Consider the following 17,459-nt stretch of genomic DNA (forward strand, 5'->3'; position numbering starts at 1 on the left):
GATATACGAAAGATATATGTGATATGTTATACGGAGGAACATGTTGTTGTATTTTATTGATATACTCTCTATATAAAACAAAATATAACAGAATATCAAATATAAAATATTTAGAATATCTCACTCCTAATCTAAAATAATAGCTAATTTCTAAAACTGAAACATATCTTTAAAACTGAAATATTTTCTAAAAACTAATTTAAATAAAAAAATATTAAGTAATATTCTCAACACAAAACTCCTCTTAGAACTATGCTAATCCTATGTCAAAATGAGTGAGTCTATCCACTTGTGTGTGAGAGACACACTTACTACAAACTTGCAAAGATATTTAACCAGAGGGTTATGATTACATCAATATAGTTCATATAAACATCTACATTAGAGGTTCACGTATGTATAGTAGGTGTAGTGTGGTTGCTCCTACATGGTTGTAGAAGGTGCCTTCATGTAAAAAATTTCATCAAGGGTTTTTTCTTTGGTGCATGTGGCATTAAATGTTTCGTGATGGAAGTCAAGTGGACCGGATCACAATTGAATTGTAGCGTTTTGGCTGTTACATTCTTAAGTGGGTTGACTAATGACTATAACTTTTAGCCTAGTGGTAAACACTCGATCCTAACAATTGATATCAGAATCAAGATCACGAGTAATTTGATTCCTGGTGGACAATTATTGAGGAAGAGATTATTGCGGGTTGAACAATTGTCTCAAAACGGATATCAGGTAGATCAAGTCACAATCCAAGTAGGATTCCTAGTAAATGCTCAATCCTAATATCCTGACACTCTCATTAGTATTATTATGTCAACATGAAAGTATGAGATACACTTATATAAAAAATTATACAAGACTCGACCACAAAATTACAAGTGCATGGACATTGGTATGAGAAACGAGCTTAAAAATTTGTACCGAAAACTTGACCATAATTTGACCATAAAAATGTAAATATGTCAACATAAACGTGAAACACTCCAAAAAGTTACATCAAAGATTGAATAATAAAAGTGTATTTCTATTTACTTAATTGTAAGAATAAAATTATATTTAAAAAATTAATTACGTAAGTATAAACAACTATAAAATAATTATTTTAATAATAAAATTAATATAATTAATATTACATTAAATATATAATAAAATAATCACATGGTTTTATTACCAACTATAATTTATTAATAATTATCAGTTTATAAAATATCTAAAATATATTTTGGGCCTTGAATATATGACAAATCTTAGTGAAATGATAAAACTTTGAAAAATGTCAATGTGTTTTTTTCATAAAATTAAATAAAATATGAACATACTTACATTTATTTTACATTATAAACTATTATTAAAAACACATATTCTCGCATATGCAATGCATTTCAATAGCATTAAAATGATAAGATTTTAAAAATAGAAAAAAGTAAATAATTTTATAAAGATAAAAGTTTAAAAAATTACACGAATATTTTTAAGTCAATAAATTGTATATTTGACCACTCACAATTTTATTATACTAAAATAATTTAATTTTAAAAATTAAAAAGTAATCAATTTTTCAAGGATAAAAAAAAAGTTATTCGTTTATTTTTTAAGTTAGGAAATTAAGCAATTAGTTTTTGGTAGATAATTTTTACTACTATATATTTTATCAAAATTTATTTTAATTTAATAAAAAAATTGTGTAGCTAATAAAGACAAAAGAAAAAGAATTCAAAACATTTATTCCTTTTATATAATAATATAGATAATATAAATATCATTATTGTTCTCAACAATTAGTTCTAAAAAATACCTTAAGAAGTTAGAGTAGCTAAAGTATGAATGCTATGCCGGATTAAAGTCTTAAAAAATACAGAGAATCTGTCCTCTGAGAACACCCAATTCATAGCCTTGTTCTTTGTCGTTGTCATTCTCTTTGTGTAAATCAAAACGCGGAGAAACATAGCAAAGCACATCAGAACTTATAGGTTGCTGAATCTTTGTTTAGGGTTTAGTCACCGAATCTCAACAATGGCTTCTTCGTTGTTCTTCACTCATTCCCATTGCTACTCTTCTTCTACTTCTTCTTCTTCTCTCGTTTTTCGCCTCCACCGTCAACTGGGTGTGGCTCCCACATCTCTCCGGTTATCATCCTCCCATGTTGCCAACGTTGGTATGATAAAGCTCTTAACTTTGTTTTTTTCTTTCATTTTTTGTCTTTGCCAACTTTTTATCTAGTTTTTGGCTTCTGGGGTTCACTGGGTTCTCTTCTTTTTCCAAAAAATAAAAATGTGCCAAAATTTGTTTTTGTTTGAGTTTTTCATTTTTATCTCAGTGGACTTGAGTTTTGAGTGGAGGGTTTTCGTACCGAGTTTACCATTCACTGCAAAATCAGTGCTCAGTCATTTGTCTGCTTATTTGTACTACTTTAATTTTCAGTTTATGCATGGTCGTGTTTCCTTACTAATTGGTTTACATTTGTTGTTAGCATGGAACTCAGATGTAGTCCTTTTGATTCTATTCTCTAATCAGAATTTGAGTTAGTTTTACCCCAGTAATTGGCATAATAAAGATTTCCGTGAGAGGTCAACATATGTTATTGAGGTGAAGCTCTAATTTTGTTTATAGAATAACGCTTTAAGCAGTAGATTGTATCCAACTTTTGTCCTTATTGTTGTTATGGTTGTGGTGTGGTGTGAGTATGTTGGAAGTGCAAGGTTAAAGGCTGGAAAAACCTTGGTCTGTTTAGTTGCAAACTTTTGAATTAGTTATAGACCACTGATTTTATATGATTATATAGTCTTCCAGTTCTCCCTTAGTAATTTATGGCTTTGTTGAGACATGGGCTGTGTTGCTACAGCGTATGTATTAGTGACAGTGTTTCTCTGCTTAGGTTGCTGTTGATTTTAGAAGTCTTTTTCCTCAATTGCCCGGTGGTCAGATTTAAGATGATAGTTTTTTCTTTGAAGAATTCGCGGGGTCTTAGCATGTTGGATCAAGATATTAGGTTTAGGGTGCGTTAGGGGAAGAGCTTCTTTTCAAATTATTTAAGTTTATCTCAGTGTTATTAAAAATTGTTTATGGCGGTGCCTTGGCGGAAACTTTATCCTCTTTGACACAAGTGTTTGGGAGAATTTATGAAAAAAATCTTATGATATGTCACTAATTTCAAAGGTTCATTTCTTTTTTTAATTTGCCTACTGTTGTCATGACTTGTAAATTTAAGACGGTTGATTGTTATGTTACCTTGTACACATGTTTGTCAGTGCTATGCATGTACATGTATTCCCTTACATGTACATGCCAAATTATCTTTCCTCTGCTTGCTATTGACTGAATAAGGTTTTACTAGCCTGTGCTCGTGTGCCTCCATCTGAATTTATATAATATGTACAGCTGCTATGGCTATGGATTCTTCTGCTAAGGTGATTGATGGAAAAGCTGTAGCAAAGCAAATCAGAGATGAGATAACGGCTGAGGTCTCCAGGATGAGAGAAGCTACAGGTGTGATTCCAGGATTAGCTGTAATTCTTGTGGGAGATAGGAAGGACTCTGCAACTTATGTTCGTAACAAGAAGAAGGCTTGTGAATCTGTTGGAATCAATTCTTTGGAAGCTAATCTGCCTGAGGATTCCACAGAAGAGGAAGTTTTGAACTATATTTCAGGCTACAATGATGATCCGTCAGTTCATGGCATCCTTGTTCAGTTGCCCTTGCCTTCGGTATACTTCTAGATCTTCAACTTCATTTTCTTTTGTGGGGCCAAGTATGCCAAAATATATCATTAATCTTTTTTCCTATTTAGGTCCTTAGGCTAGTTAAGCTTTCCAGACATGGTACATACATTGATAACTCAATCTTATAGTTAACTTGCTGGCACCTAAAGTACAACTATAAGATTTTTTAATGGAAGTTTAATTAATTTTCCATGGTCTTGTGACAGCATATGAATGAGCAAAACGTCTTGAATGCTGTTAGAATTGAGAAGGATGTAGATGGTTTTCATCCATTAAATATCGGCCGTCTTGCCATGCGTGGAAGAGACCCTCTATTTGTTCCCTGTACACCAAAGGGATGCATAGAGCTACTGCACAGATACAATGTTTCCATTAAAGGAAAGAGGGCTGTGGTGATTGGTCGAAGCAACATTGTTGGAATGCCAGCTGCTCTATTGCTGCAAGTAAGATTACATTCAACCGAACTTAAACTTTTAGTTAGCACTCCAAAACTAATTTTTATTTCTTTGTCTCTGCTTGCTTCTTTCATTTTTTGCTTCAAACTTATGCGTTTCTACTTCTTTATATGTCTCTTGTGTTACCAGAGGGAAGATGCTACTGTCAGTATTGTCCATTCCAGAACCAGTAACCCTGAAGAGATCATAAGACAGGCAGATATTATCATTTCTGCTGTTGGGAAACCAAACATGGTGAGGGGAAGCTGGATAAAGCCTGGTGCAGTCATCATTGACGTTGGAATCAATCCAGTAGAGGTGAGTAGATTTATATCAAGGTTACATTTTTGCAATGTCTCCAGGGAGATGGATTTAGTAACTTTTTTCCGGAAAAAGTCACGTAACTTCTCTTAATTTTCATGTGTTAAATGACCAACTTTAATTTTTAAAAAAAATATATGTAAAACAAGCCAATTAAAAATTGAGCAAAGTTATGTAAAAGTCATTGAATCAGTTCCCATGCCTCCAGGCTTCCACCTTGATTGTTAATGTATTTGAGAAGTAAATTCATATAGAATGTATCAATTTCAATACCAACACTATTTGAGCAATGCATGTATCGGTTTATTTTGCAGGATCAAAATAGCCCCAGAGGTTATAAACTGGTAGGAGATGTTTGTTACGAAGAAGCCATAAAAGTTGCCTCTGCCGTTACACCAGTCCCTGGAGGAGTTGGTCCAATGACCATAGCAATGCTGCTCCAAAATACACTCATTTCTGCAAAGAGGGTGCACAATTTTGAATGACATTGTGAAAAGGGTCTATAATTTTTGTTTATGGGATTCTTGGATTTTAAGGTAGCTTTTTTCAACATTTTGGAGGGGGGTTTGAGTTTTTTCCTTAAGCCAAAATAATAAGAGAAAATGTTGCTTAGGATGACAGTGTAAAACTTCTCCTTTCCTATAGTTGCATCATATGATGCAAAAATCGTGTGGCTACAAAATAAAAATTGATTGGGAAAACATAACAGTAATCATATAAGAAATCACAGTATAAAAATGCTTGTGGAGGAGGACATTTAAGTTGGTGCATTTTGCTTGAAATCCCATATTTTGAAGCGTATTATATATACTATGCGTATATGCACATGAAGGATGAACCTATAATTCACTAATAATGGATAAAGAACAAAATTTTCTTAAATGTGAGGCATTGGTACTATGAATCCAACTATTTGCTGAATGACTTTGCCTCGATGTTGTTTCGGCTATAGCCTTTTTTTTATATGTCAGAATTAAACACAGTTTATGAGTGTTTATAACAATTTAAGCATCCTACTTAATTTAGTTGACCGGTTTTTATTTCAACTTTGATTGTTTTAACCTTTTTCTCTAACATAAATACCCTTTCATAAGAAGAATGCTAGTTGGTAGCATGATCTTTGAGTAGTCCCGTATCAAATTTCACGGAATGATAAACTTGTTATTAAACCAAAATGTGAACAGACAATCAAAATACAGAGTTTTTGATTACAGCCTATATGGTCCAATGTAGAACATGTATGGGTACACTTCCTCTGCAATTCTCAATAATAATAGTACGTTGCTGCAAATTTCTTCAATTTTCTAGGAACAGAGATTTACACTGCTTCACAGTATCATCTGGGCTTGTAACTGAAAAGAAAAATACAAAGTAATAAGGATCACGTAACCAATGCAAATTATAATGATTCCGTTAATTCTTTTACCGTACTTTGGCTTGGTTGTCAACTTTAGTTGGTTCATTTAAGAAAAAAATATACCAAACTTTTGAAAAAAGTTACTATAATTATTATTGTTTGAGATTTAGAAAAAAACGTACACTTCCAGTTTCTTGAACAATAAGTTAAAAAAGATTTTCTTTTGAAGATTCTGATTCTTTTTTAAATCTTTTAAGTAATTCCAGAAATGGAGAAGCAGTTACTGCCTTTCCTAAAGAACCTAAAGAAAAATGCTTTTGAAGTAATATAAGCTGAAACAAATTGGGTCTTAATTAAAAAAAAAAATTGAATTTGAACTGTTAACCCATGGCACTGAAACAATTATATTTCCTGCACAAATGATAACAAAGTCAAAGTACTAACCTGTGTGTCCGATAGTCCGTTCAGATTCATAGATTTCATGATCATTTCCACCCTGCACAGCAAAAATAAAATAATTATAGGACATTAATCAATCCTTCTGCCTAATTACACTAACAATGCTTTTAGAAGCCAGAAATCTAGCAGTGGAAACAAGTGAAGATTATAATAAGAGAAGTCTATCAATAAATATAAAAACTAAGCATTAATTTTGCTGAATATTTGAAATATTCAAAATGTAGAAAAGGACTCGTGTAACTATGCCAGTAATTATATTGCCAATAACTCGCTTACTACAAAAAGCTTTTGCCTCAACTCACTTGTACGATTTTCATAAAAGTAAGTGACATTGGAGACTCAGACAAATGTGAGTGCTTATGAAGACTGCATAGAATACATACTGATAGCGTATGTATGCAGGGAGGCAGAGAACATGTAAGATGTTGATTTGATACTCCAAACAAGGACTGCATGATAAACTTATGGACTAACCTTGTAAGTTTTGTCACCAAAGAAGTGAATCTCATTGAAATCATCGAGGTATCTTAGGCAGTATGTTTTGTCCCAGCCTTGTGGGAAAACCTGCGGAGTATATTCAAATTAAGCACTGTTAAACTATCACTTTACCAGAAATAAAATCACCAAATCATGTCATGAGGATCATTACTTACATCAAAACTTATCTGTCCTCCAATGGAAAAAGTTAAGTTAAAATGAGCAAACTTCTCGCGAAGTACAGAAACCATTTTTGGGCGTATATTTTGAACCTGAGAGCTTAAATTGCAAAATTTTAGGATAACATTATTCACCTAACATTTCAATTTGGATAGTTAAAATTCTAGTGAATATGAAAAAAACCAAAATAAATAACCTTGTCATATCTCTCAAATTCATCTCTTTCTTCTTGGCTACAGTTTCGGCCAATAGGTGACACATTCAGCATCCCACTACGGAATTCTATAAATGTTCCCCTAAAAATATAGTTATATCAATTAGAAATTAACAGGTTCATATAACTAATCCTTAAAATAAATATTAGCCTCTGAATCCCACTAACCTCTTAATAGGGATATCCAAATCAGCAATATAATGAAGAGTAAAGTTAATGAACTCCTGCAAAATATCACCAACTCTGTCATTATTAAAAGGAATTTATTAATATCAAATGTTTTTTATATATGCTCACAAGTCACAACTTTATTGAATTTAAAAGCAGTTAACAAAAGTATAATCTTCTTTATTCACGGCTTCTGAGCTTACTTGAAATGACCTTACAGATAAACTTCATTGTCCCCGTAAATTTTTTGGGTTGGAAGAGTAACAAACAAAAACAAATTTAGGATGTAGTCAACATCATATAAGGCCATACCTTCAACTTTTCATCTCCAAGGAATGACTTCAAACTCTGAAAAGAGGGCAATTCACAACTTGTCATGGTGTATCAGAGAGAAAAAAATAACATTGGTAAAAAGGAGTGACCGAGTGTGTTTGTGTGTGTGTGTGGTGGGGGATAGGTTGCCAAATGAAAAACTTTACCAGCTAACTTTCAATAGGTCTTAATGGATATAATTTACTTTACATGCTTTACTGGCTTTATAAAATTTGTATAATGCCTGATTTACTTATAAGTCACAACATAGTGAACTAGTTATGTTTTCTTAAATATCTCAAAGGATCAGTATGAATCTATTAAGATACATCCATGATCATCTCATGACAATTCGTTTCTTTCAGTTATTCAGGTTTATGTATTGTACCTGAGTTCCAACGAGTTTTCCTCCCTTGTGAGCCACAAGACCATTCTCAGAAAAAACATAATCATAGTCATTGGTAACTGCAACAGACAAATATTCACAAATATAAACCCTCCTGTTTGTTTCTTTATTTCATTATTTCATTTTAATAGCTAATCTACAAAGCAGATAATGTATGCTTTTTCAGAAATAGAAGAAATGAAGAACAAATACAATGTAAAGGAAAAGTTTGTAACAATGATTATAAGTTCACTTACGTACAACTAGAACATGAAAATAATACATATGAAGGAATGAAAGAAACGCTAAGATCAATATCCTCAACGCAGCTTCCTACTTGCTATAGCATTATAGTGTCGTGACATGAATCTATTGCTAACCTGTGTTTCCAAGTTGTTCTGATATCTTTATAAGGTCAGAACCCCCAACAACTCCCACTGTTACAACCTGTACCCAGACAACACAAAATTCAACAACAAAAAAGACAGAATATCAGCACAGATTTATGCGTGGCCAAGTAGATGTTGAACTAAAACGCCAAGTAATGAAATGCACTGTATATTAAAAAAAAAAAAAAATTCTAAATCACACACCTTTCGTAGTTGTTGCATGAATGTCAACATCTCTGGAGTGGCCACCTTGCATTCAAGTACGAAACAATAAGTAGAGGTGATGCAAAACTAAACAATCAGAAAGAACAGATTTTCTAGTTTTGTAGGCAAGGGGAACAACAGCATTTGATAATCAATAAAATTATGAATAAACTCATGTGGCATATTGGTAACAGATCTGTCTTAGAACTATATCAAATTGTAGCATGCACATTTTCAGTAATGAAGGTTTTAACTTGACATTGCATAAAATTGCAAATAATTGTGGCTATGATATTGCAGAAAATTGCAAATAATTGTCGCTGTTGCAGCCACAATTGTGGCCATGGTAACCAATATTGTCGAACTCGACGATCGTAAGGGGAAAGAAAAAGAGAGGCGACGTGAGGAGAAAAAGAAAAGGAGCAGAGTAGAAGAATAGAGTTGCAGGGATGGGTGGCGCCCAGGGCGGTGACGACGGCGGCGAGTGATCGGCGACGAGGACAGCGAGCGTTCGCATCCATTGGTAACCCAAAAACTTGAATTTAAAGTCAAAATAACAGCCAGTGATTGTAATTAGCTCTAGAGAAAACAGATACCTTCCTGGGAGCTGTAAGAGTCCCATCAACATCAAACAAAGCAATAACACCAGGTTTCGGGGCAGCCATTATAGCTCTCTCTCTTATCCACAAAAGCCTGAAAAATTTTAAACCATTATTTTATCAAACTTCAAACAAATACACCATCCAAGTTGATGCAAATGCAGGATTGGAGTTGAAAGGTGAGAACTTGCCTGTGAGGGGAGTGAGGAAGTTGAAGAAGGGGACAGAGTTTGAAGCAGATCTCCAAAGGGGTTTATAAGAACTGGTTGAGATCTGCGAGGGAAATGGACAGAGGAAGAAACTCTCTGTGGGACCAACAAGTTGGAGACACATGTGCCTCGTAACATTAAAACTTTCCGAAGTGAAGCTTCAACAACTAATTCATCAGTGACGTACATGTAAAAGAATTCATCAATCACGTCGATGCTGCTTACTTTTCTGTCATGAATTGTGTGTTAATCAATCCTTGTTCTTTTGCAGGATTAGGGTTAATTTTCACCTTTCAGAGAAAAAAAAAAAAAAACAACTTATGTGCAATTTGTTGATCATTTTCATCCAACAATTTTGCAACGTCTTTCAGGGTTTTTGTTTTACAAAATAATTCATATATTGTGGTGCAAAAGAGAGAACGGTTTATCCAATTCATATGGATTTTAAGGATTTTTATTTTTCACTTATCATGATAAGCTTTTTATTTTAGCATATTTCATACAAGTTTTTGTATTGAGATCCACAAAGAATATAAAATAAAAATCAAACTTTATATGAAAAATAAAAAATTAAGAAATTACATTTAAAGTTTGACCTAATTATTATACATGTGGCTTATATAACCATAAATGGTATTTATTATTTCATTCAATGGCTGAGTTATATATTCTTCTTTCTCACAAAAGCCTTAACTTGGTCATTGAAATGGTTGTGGATTGAGCACGCAAAGTTGGCAAAGTCCATGGGAGACATTTACTTTTGATGCAAAAACAAGAAATCCTTATTTTCCCAAGCAAAGGTGAAAATGTCCATACTTGTAAGAAACAATCAAATGTTAAATATTTTTAAATTATACAATTAAGGCTTATTCAAATGTTTTCAGCAAAAGAATTTGGCAAATATTTAAGGTGTTTGTGTATGCTATATATGATTTTTCATAAGCCAAATTTTGCATACTTTAGGCCAAAGTATAGTTTGGCTTTACGTTGGAAGGAAACTTCTTCCCATTTTCCTCGAAATAAGCTTTCAAACTTGAAAATTTTACATACAAATTCACCTTTCAACAGGGACAAGGGCGTTGAATTGAAACACCTTTTTATTGTTTTCACATAAAAGTCTTTTAAGTTATTTTAAAATATTATAATATTTTAGGTTAGAAAAGGCCTTTCAATGGTTAAAATTATATTTTTATAATTTTTTTCCATTATTTAAGGATTATAGTTTAAGACATTGATGTTGATATATGGTCTTTTTTTTAAAGCAAGGTGATACTACATTGTGTATTTTAACCATGACTCTGTTATATTGTGTTTATCATTATATTTCAAGATATTTTAACTGTTAAATTCATTAACGTAATGAAAATGTCATATATATTTTAAAAACTAATCATTTTTACTTCATATTAAATTTGAATAGGATTATTGTAAGACATATAAATCAATAGTTAACTTAGTCTCCAACAAGAATCATATACCTGTAAGAGTCCAAAAAGAGTTAACAAGAGTATTCATATTGCTCACACTCTGATGAAAACAAAAATATTTTGAGCTAAAATTGCGGCACTTGATTAGTGTTAAAAGAAACAAGGCTTGGAAAGCAAGTTGCTACCATATCTGGCTTTAGTGTTCGCTGACATTAGAGGATGTTCAGTTTCATCAACTGGTTAGGATCATAAATAGTAAGAGCATAACAATTTTTGAAACAGAGAAGTACTAACATACCAGCTTCACAAATTTAGTAAAGATCATTCAAGTCTTCCATAAACTGATTATAACTTAACAAACAATAAACTGTGTCTCAATTAAATTTCTCAAATTATTAATGTCTGTAGTTAGCCACTATTGGCAACATAATCCTGTAATATCTGCAATTCACCTTAAGGTTGTTCTCAGCAATGATGGGTGGATATGTGCCTTATTTTCTTGTTGTGCAAGATACATATTTGAGACACATAGCTTGTTATTTATTCATTCTCTTCAAGTACACAACAGACCTTATATCAGACTGATGCAACTTCACTTTGAGAAAAGAAGAGACCAGAAGGGCCTCCATTAGGTAGCAGAACCAACCTTACAACACTTTCAGCACCTTCATCAACACCAAGATAGCCACTATTGAAGTTGAGATCTGTTTTCACAAAGCCAGGGCAAACAGCATTGATGCAGAAAGATGGGTGCTTCTTGGCAAGAGCCCTTGTGTAGGCAGTCAAAGCAGCTTTTGAGACTATATATGCAGAAGGCCTTGGCCACCCATTGGTTTCTAATGAACCCTCTTTAAAATCATTCAGAAACTTTTTCACAACTTCATCCACTTTTTCTTCTGTTAAGCTTTCAACATCACTTAGAACTCCTCTAGCCCATTCATTTGGTATGTTCTGCATGAACAACGGTATCAAATACATCACAATGATTGAAGAAACAGTAAATAGCAAAATTTGGCTGGTCAGATTGTGATTCCAGACACAGTACCAAGTTCATGCATATTAGTCACATAACATTACCTCCAACTTCCCCAAGGTGGAGGAAACATTAACAATTCTTGGTGAGTCTGACAATTCTAGAAGGGGAATAAATGCTTCACACATTAATTTTACTCCATAGTAATTTGTTCCAATGCTAGCTTCTGTAGCTTCGTAAGTTTCATATGAGAATTTTCTCCAATCAACACTCTCAACTTTTTCCTGTAGTCAAAGAGAAGAAAATTAACGTTAGATGTTAGATTATGCACATCATCATGATCAAAAGCTCAACCATTATTGATCTTATGCTAACAAATGTTAGACAATACATTTCAGAAAGCCATTAACAAACTAGATCAACAGATCAATTATGTTCTAACCTAAGCCTTATATCAAATTGCTATAAATTAACAGTTCCTTGTGAACCTTCAGCTTTCAGGTTAAAAGACTAAGGAACTAAGGAAATATTCTACATGACTAGGAATACATACCCGAGCAGCAGCTAAAGCATCATGGTCAACAGTAGTTCCTCTTATTCCTGCATTATTCACCTAATCAGAATCCAAACATTAATCAACATTCATTCCAATTTCCAAATAAGTGTGTGTATATGATAATGGGAAGAAAAATGAACTATACAAGAGAACACACAGCAGAAGAATAGTAACATCCAACCCATCTAACAGTTGGTACAGAACAAGTGCTTGTTAACTAAAGTTTCAATTATGAATATGAACATGCATGAAGTCTTAAACAACATAAATGGCCGTATTATTGGGAAAAAGAAAATACACAATTTTTGTCCTACTAGAAGAAACTAGCATGGTTGATCATTAAGGGTTAAAACTGTAACAAAATATCGGTTCATGTATAACAAATTATGAAAATGTTATAATTTAAACTGTTAATTTTCACATCAACAGCTGAAACTGTACTTCATCCTCCAAACTTCACCGACTCATTGCATAAACATCAAATTCCAACCCTTCTTCACAATATTACCCTCTTAATCCGGTCTCTTTGTAACACACAGGATCAACAAGAAAAAACGATGTGGAAACATATAATAAGATGCTAAAACTCAATCATACCAAGATATCAAGTTTCCCAAACTGGGTTTTGATGAAATTTGCAAGGGATTCAATGCTTTTAGGGTCAGTCACATCAAGCTGATGAAACAGCACTTGGTCAGACACACCAAACTCTTTCAGTTTTTCAACAGCTTCAATACCCCTTTTCTCATCCCTTGCAGTTAACACCACAGTGACACCATTAGAAACCAATTGCTTGCAAATCACAAATCCTATTCCTTTGTTTGCTCCTGTGACAACTGCGTACCTGTAACATAAATCAATCCATCAAAATTATGGAAAAATAAGCACTTAAATTTCTTTGTTATTCTGTTATTGATTAAAATTTGGACACCATATAATATGGATTATTTATGAGACTTGAAGAAACGTGTACCTTGTTGTTGATGCTGCCATTGTTGATGCAAAAAATCTTTGTGAGCATTTTGAAATTTTACACCAGTTTTTAACAGGAAAGTTTACCTGCTCTGTTGTTAGAGTTCAAGTTTTCTACAACTTCTCCATAGGACCATAGGATATATGTCTGGACTTTGACTAAAAGTTACCATTTACTTATTATTTTTTAAGAAATTAAGGTTTACTAAAATGTTAGACATTAATTTACTAAGATTTCATACAGGTGCACAGATATATAAAACGCGTAATGTTTTATTTTTCATCATTAATCACTCAATTTATTTTATAGCATTCATTACTCAAATTTATAAATAATAATATATTAAATATAATTTTCATTCATATTTTCATTGTATTCAAATTTAAATATGTAAATAGTTCTTACGACTATATATATATATATATATATATATATATATATATATATATATATATATATATCCTTAAAAAGTATATTACAATTATTTGATTACAGTGCCAAAAATTCATATCTGTTAGACTCTTAAACTTCATCAGAACGGAGAATTTGTTTTCCACATAACAATGTCAAGATAAAATTCCTTTATCTAGTGTTGAATGGTCAAACTCACAGTAATTGCAGTCCCTTCATCAACTGCTAAATGGTTCCTTAGGAATAATAAATAACGAAATTCTATGCAGAAGTTGTTCGTGATTATTAATTCCACTATTTGGTGTGTATTGAAGAAAACTGTAAGACACAAGCATGAAGGCGTAAAAAATTTATTCCTCAAACATGCTGCGAACTTGCTTGCAGAAACAGAACTTGTTTCCACACATTGTTCAGCTAACTCATAAGTTCCATACCCTAACTTCACTCCAATCAACTTTTTCACCATTTCTCTACAACAAATATGACATTTATAATTAGTTTCTTCTCCATCACAGAGACCTAATATATGGAATATACCTGCAGTGTAATGAGGAGACTGATTTTAATCTAGCTAGCTAATTCAGAAATATATTATACTTGACTTCAGAGTACAACATTTAATAGCTTGATGCAGAATAGCTTGATGCAATTCACTGTAGGGTTGTTCTCAGTAATGATGGGTAGAAATGTGTCATGTCCTAACATGACACATAGCTTGTTATTTATTCATTCTCTTCAACTGCTTAGCAAACCTTTTGTCAAACTGATGCAACTTCACTTCGATAAAAGAAGAGACCAGAAGGAGCTCCATTAGGTAGCAGAGCCAACCTTACAACACTTTCAGCACCTTCATCAACACCAAGATAACCAATATTGAAGTTGAGATCAGTTTTCACAAAACCAGGGCAAACAGCATTGATGCAGAAAGATGGGTGCTTCTTGGCAAGAACCCTTGTGTAGGCAGTTAAAGAAGCTTTTGAGACTATATATGCAGAAAGCCCAGGTGGCCACCCATTGGTTTCTAATGAACCCTCTTTAAAATCATTTAGAAACTTTTTCAGAACTTCATCCACTTTTTCTTCTGTTAAGCTTTCAACATCACTTAGGACTCCTCTAGCCCATTCATTTGGTATTCTCTGCATGAACAACAGCATCAAATACATCACAATGATTGAAGAACAGTGCATAGCAAAAGTTGGCTACTCAGATTGTGATTCCAGACACAGTAACAAGTTCATGCATATTAGTCACATATACCTCCAACTTCCCCATGGTGGAGGAAACATTGACAATCCTTGGTGAGTCTGACAATTCTAGAAGGGGAATAAATGCTTCACACATTAATTTGGCTCCATAGTAATTTGTTCTAATGCATGCTTCTGTAGATTCATAATTTTCATATGCGAATTTTCTCCAATCGACACTGTCAGCTTTTTCCTGTAGTCAAAGAGAAGAAAGTTAACCTCTTTCCATATCGCAAAAAGGGGCAGACATCTTTAAATAATAAAAAAAAACAGGGCTTTTTATGATTAATATGTCTTTTTCATGAATAAACCTTTGCAAGAACAAAGACTAAGTACTATCCAAAGAAATTTGAATATAATATATGTTAGCCCAGTTGTTTCTTGGAGAAATAAATGTTTATAACAGACATGACATAGAAACATGGATACGAGAATATCATTGACCAAAGAAAAATAACTTAGGGGTGGTATGATCAAAATAACGTATATAAATTAAGAACAACCCTAAACTCTCATGCTAACTTTAGGGTGAAGTCCAAATCCAAATTCTAAGAGTGAGTATATAGTTTGGAAACTTACGTTAGATTATGCCCATTATCATGATTAAAAGCTCAACCATAATGGATCTTATGCTAATAAGTGTTAAATTGTGCTAAAATTTGACTCATTATGGTCTATGCACACTAAAAAGCTGAAGACAACACATTTCAGAAAACCATTCACAAACTAGATCAACAGATCAGTTATGTCCTAACTCAAGCCTTCACTCAAATTACTATAGATTAACATTTCCTAGTAAACTTTCAGCTTTCAGGTTAGAAGACAGAGGAAATATTCTATATAACTAGGAATACATACCCGTGCAGCAGCTAAAGCATCATGGTCAACATTAGTTCCACTTATTCCTGCATTATTCACCTAATCAGAATTCAAACATTAATCAATATTCATTCCAAATTCCAAATTAGTGTATGTATGATAATGGGAAGAAAAATGAACTATACTAGAGAACACACAGCACAAGAACAGTAAGATCCAACTGATCTAAGAGTTGGTGCAGGACAAGTGCTTGTTAACTATAAATTTCAATTATGAATATGAATAGGGATGAAGTCATGAAGCACAATGAACTTCCAAAAATGAGGATTTGGATGCTCCCCTGTTCTTAAACAACATAAATGGCCGGATTATTGGGAAAAAGAAAATACACAATTTATGTCCTACTAGAAACTAGCATGGTTGATCATATAACAAAAACAAATTGTCTTTCTCTTCTTAAAGAGAGGACCCAAATCTCCAAAAATGATTAAAAAATGCGATCAATTTATTTTACTTTTATTTTTTGAAACTGATTTTAAGCATTCCAAAAAACTAAATTTCATTTCTTAATTATAAAAGTATTATTATTTTCAATCTGTTTCCTGCTTTTAAAATTTGTACAGAATGACCAGAATATGGATTTCATTTTCTTTACCAAAAACTACAATATTAATAACCTTTTTCTCATTCACGACTTGGCTTTGTGAAGAAATGCAATTATAATCCTTGGTTTGGAAATTAAGGGTTAACACTGTAACAAAATATCAGTCCATGTGTAACAAATTCTGCAGATGTTATAATTTAAACTGTTAATTTTCATATCAATAGCTGAAACTGTATTTCATCCTCCAAACTTCACCAACTCATTGCATAAACGTCAAATTCCAACCCTTCTTTACAGTATTACCATCTTAATCCATACAACCATACAATAATCTTCATCTTGTGATAGCGTTCTCTTTTTAACACACAGGATAATATATCAAGTCACATCCGAGTAGAAGCACAAGAAAAAAGGATGTGGAAACATATAATACGATGGTAAAACTTAATCATACCAAGATATCAAGTTTCCCAAGATGGGTTTTGATGAAATTTGCAAGGGATTCAATGCTTTTAGGGTCGGTCACATCAAGCTGATGAAACAGCACTTGGTCAGACACACCAAACTCTTTCAGTTTTTCAACAGCTTCAATACCCCTTTTCTCATCCCTTGCCGTTAGCACCACAGTGACACCATTAGAAACCAATTGTTTGCAAATCCCAAATCCTATCCCTTTGTTTGCTCCTGTGACAACTGCATACCTGTAACATACATCAATCCATCAAAATTTGGAAAAATAAGCACTTAAAATTCTTTGTTATTCTATGATTGATTAAAATTTGGGCATCATATAATATGGATTATTTGAGACTTGAAGAAACGTGTACCTTGTTGTTGCTGCTGCCATTGTTGATGCAACAAATCTTTGTGAGCTTTTTGAAATTTAACACCACTTTTTAAGAGGTAAGTTCACCTGCTCTGTTCTTTTATGTCAAAGTTTTCTACTACTTCTGGATAGGACACATCTGGACTTTGACTTACTTTGACTTTCATATTGGGAAAAAAAGTCACCATTTATTTACTATTTTCTA

At 32.8% G+C, this 17,459-nt stretch overlaps 3 protein-coding genes across 3 annotated transcripts; 1 reads left to right on the forward strand and 2 right to left on the reverse strand.

The window, feature by feature from the left end:
• Positions 1-1,788: 1,788 nt before the first annotated feature.
• On the forward strand, positions 1,789-5,224 carry LOC114183087 (bifunctional protein FolD 4, chloroplastic-like). The gene is made up of 5 exons (XM_028069941.1): positions 1,789-2,149; positions 3,373-3,698; positions 3,920-4,156; positions 4,298-4,465; positions 4,783-5,224. Exons 1-5 carry the CDS (start codon positions 2,008-2,010, stop codon positions 4,951-4,953), a joined length of 1,044 nt encoding a protein of 347 aa, XP_027925742.1. The 5' UTR covers positions 1,789-2,007; the 3' UTR covers positions 4,954-5,224.
• A 334-nt stretch (positions 5,225-5,558) lies between these two features.
• On the reverse strand, positions 5,559-9,710 carry LOC114183632 (phosphomannomutase). Its single transcript, XM_028070713.1, has 12 exons — positions 9,404-9,710; positions 9,210-9,306; positions 8,614-8,658; positions 8,401-8,467; positions 8,024-8,100; positions 7,636-7,671; positions 7,324-7,379; positions 7,138-7,237; positions 6,938-7,033; positions 6,759-6,848; positions 6,270-6,321; positions 5,559-5,820 (listed from the first exon to the last, which is right to left on the reverse strand). The coding sequence occupies exons 2-12, from the start codon at positions 9,276-9,278 to the stop codon at positions 5,765-5,767; spliced, it is 744 nt and encodes a 247-aa protein (XP_027926514.1). The 5' UTR covers positions 9,279-9,306; positions 9,404-9,710; the 3' UTR covers positions 5,559-5,764.
• A 1,490-nt stretch (positions 9,711-11,200) lies between these two features.
• Positions 11,201-17,397, reverse strand: LOC114183079. Its single transcript, XM_028069927.1, has 10 exons — positions 17,256-17,397; positions 16,883-17,129; positions 15,864-15,923; positions 15,019-15,198; positions 14,526-14,897; positions 13,351-13,445; positions 12,975-13,221; positions 12,375-12,434; positions 11,926-12,105; positions 11,201-11,799 (listed from the first exon to the last, which is right to left on the reverse strand). Exons 1-10 carry the CDS (start codon positions 17,273-17,275, stop codon positions 11,425-11,427), a joined length of 1,836 nt encoding a protein of 611 aa, XP_027925728.1. The 5' UTR covers positions 17,276-17,397; the 3' UTR covers positions 11,201-11,424.
• Between the last annotated feature and the right edge of the window lie 62 nt (positions 17,398-17,459).

The sequence above is a fragment of the Vigna unguiculata genome, chromosome 5 (assembly GCF_004118075.2).
Source record: "Vigna unguiculata cultivar IT97K-499-35 chromosome 5, ASM411807v1, whole genome shotgun sequence".
NCBI lineage: Eukaryota > Viridiplantae > Streptophyta > Magnoliopsida > Fabales > Fabaceae > Vigna > Vigna unguiculata.

Bases quoted from the DNA above. Each gene is read 5' to 3' on its own strand.
- LOC114183087 (XM_028069941.1), top strand. From the start codon at position 2,008: ATGGCTTCTTCGTTGTTCTTCACTCATTCCCATTGCTACTCTTCTTCT. The intron at 3,699-3,919 runs GTATACTTCTAG...GTCTTGTGACAG, and splicing joins TTCAGTTGCCCTTGCCTTCG to CATATGAATGAGCAAAACGT. The intron at 4,466-4,782 runs GTGAGTAGATTT...TTTATTTTGCAG, and splicing joins TTGGAATCAATCCAGTAGAG to GATCAAAATAGCCCCAGAGG.
- LOC114183632 (XM_028070713.1), bottom strand. From the start codon at position 9,278: ATGGCTGCCCCGAAACCTGGTGTTATTGCTTTGTTTGATGTTGATGGG. The intron at 8,659-9,209 runs GTATCTGTTTTC...CTTGAATGCAAG, and splicing joins CTCTTACAGCTCCCAGGAAG to GTGGCCACTCCAGAGATGTT. The intron at 5,821-6,269 runs GTTAGTACTTTG...TTTTCTTTTCAG, and splicing joins ACGGACTATCGGACACACAG to TTACAAGCCCAGATGATACT.
- LOC114183079 (XM_028069927.1), bottom strand. From the start codon at position 17,275: ATGGCAGCAGCAACAACAAG. The intron at 15,924-16,882 runs GTATGATTAAGT...AATTCTGATTAG, and splicing joins TTGGGAAACTTGATATCTTG to GTGAATAATGCAGGAATAAG. The intron at 13,446-14,525 runs GTTTGACAAAAG...TGAACTCTAACA, and splicing joins ATCGAAGTGAAGTTGCATCA to ACAGAGCAGGTAAACTTTCC.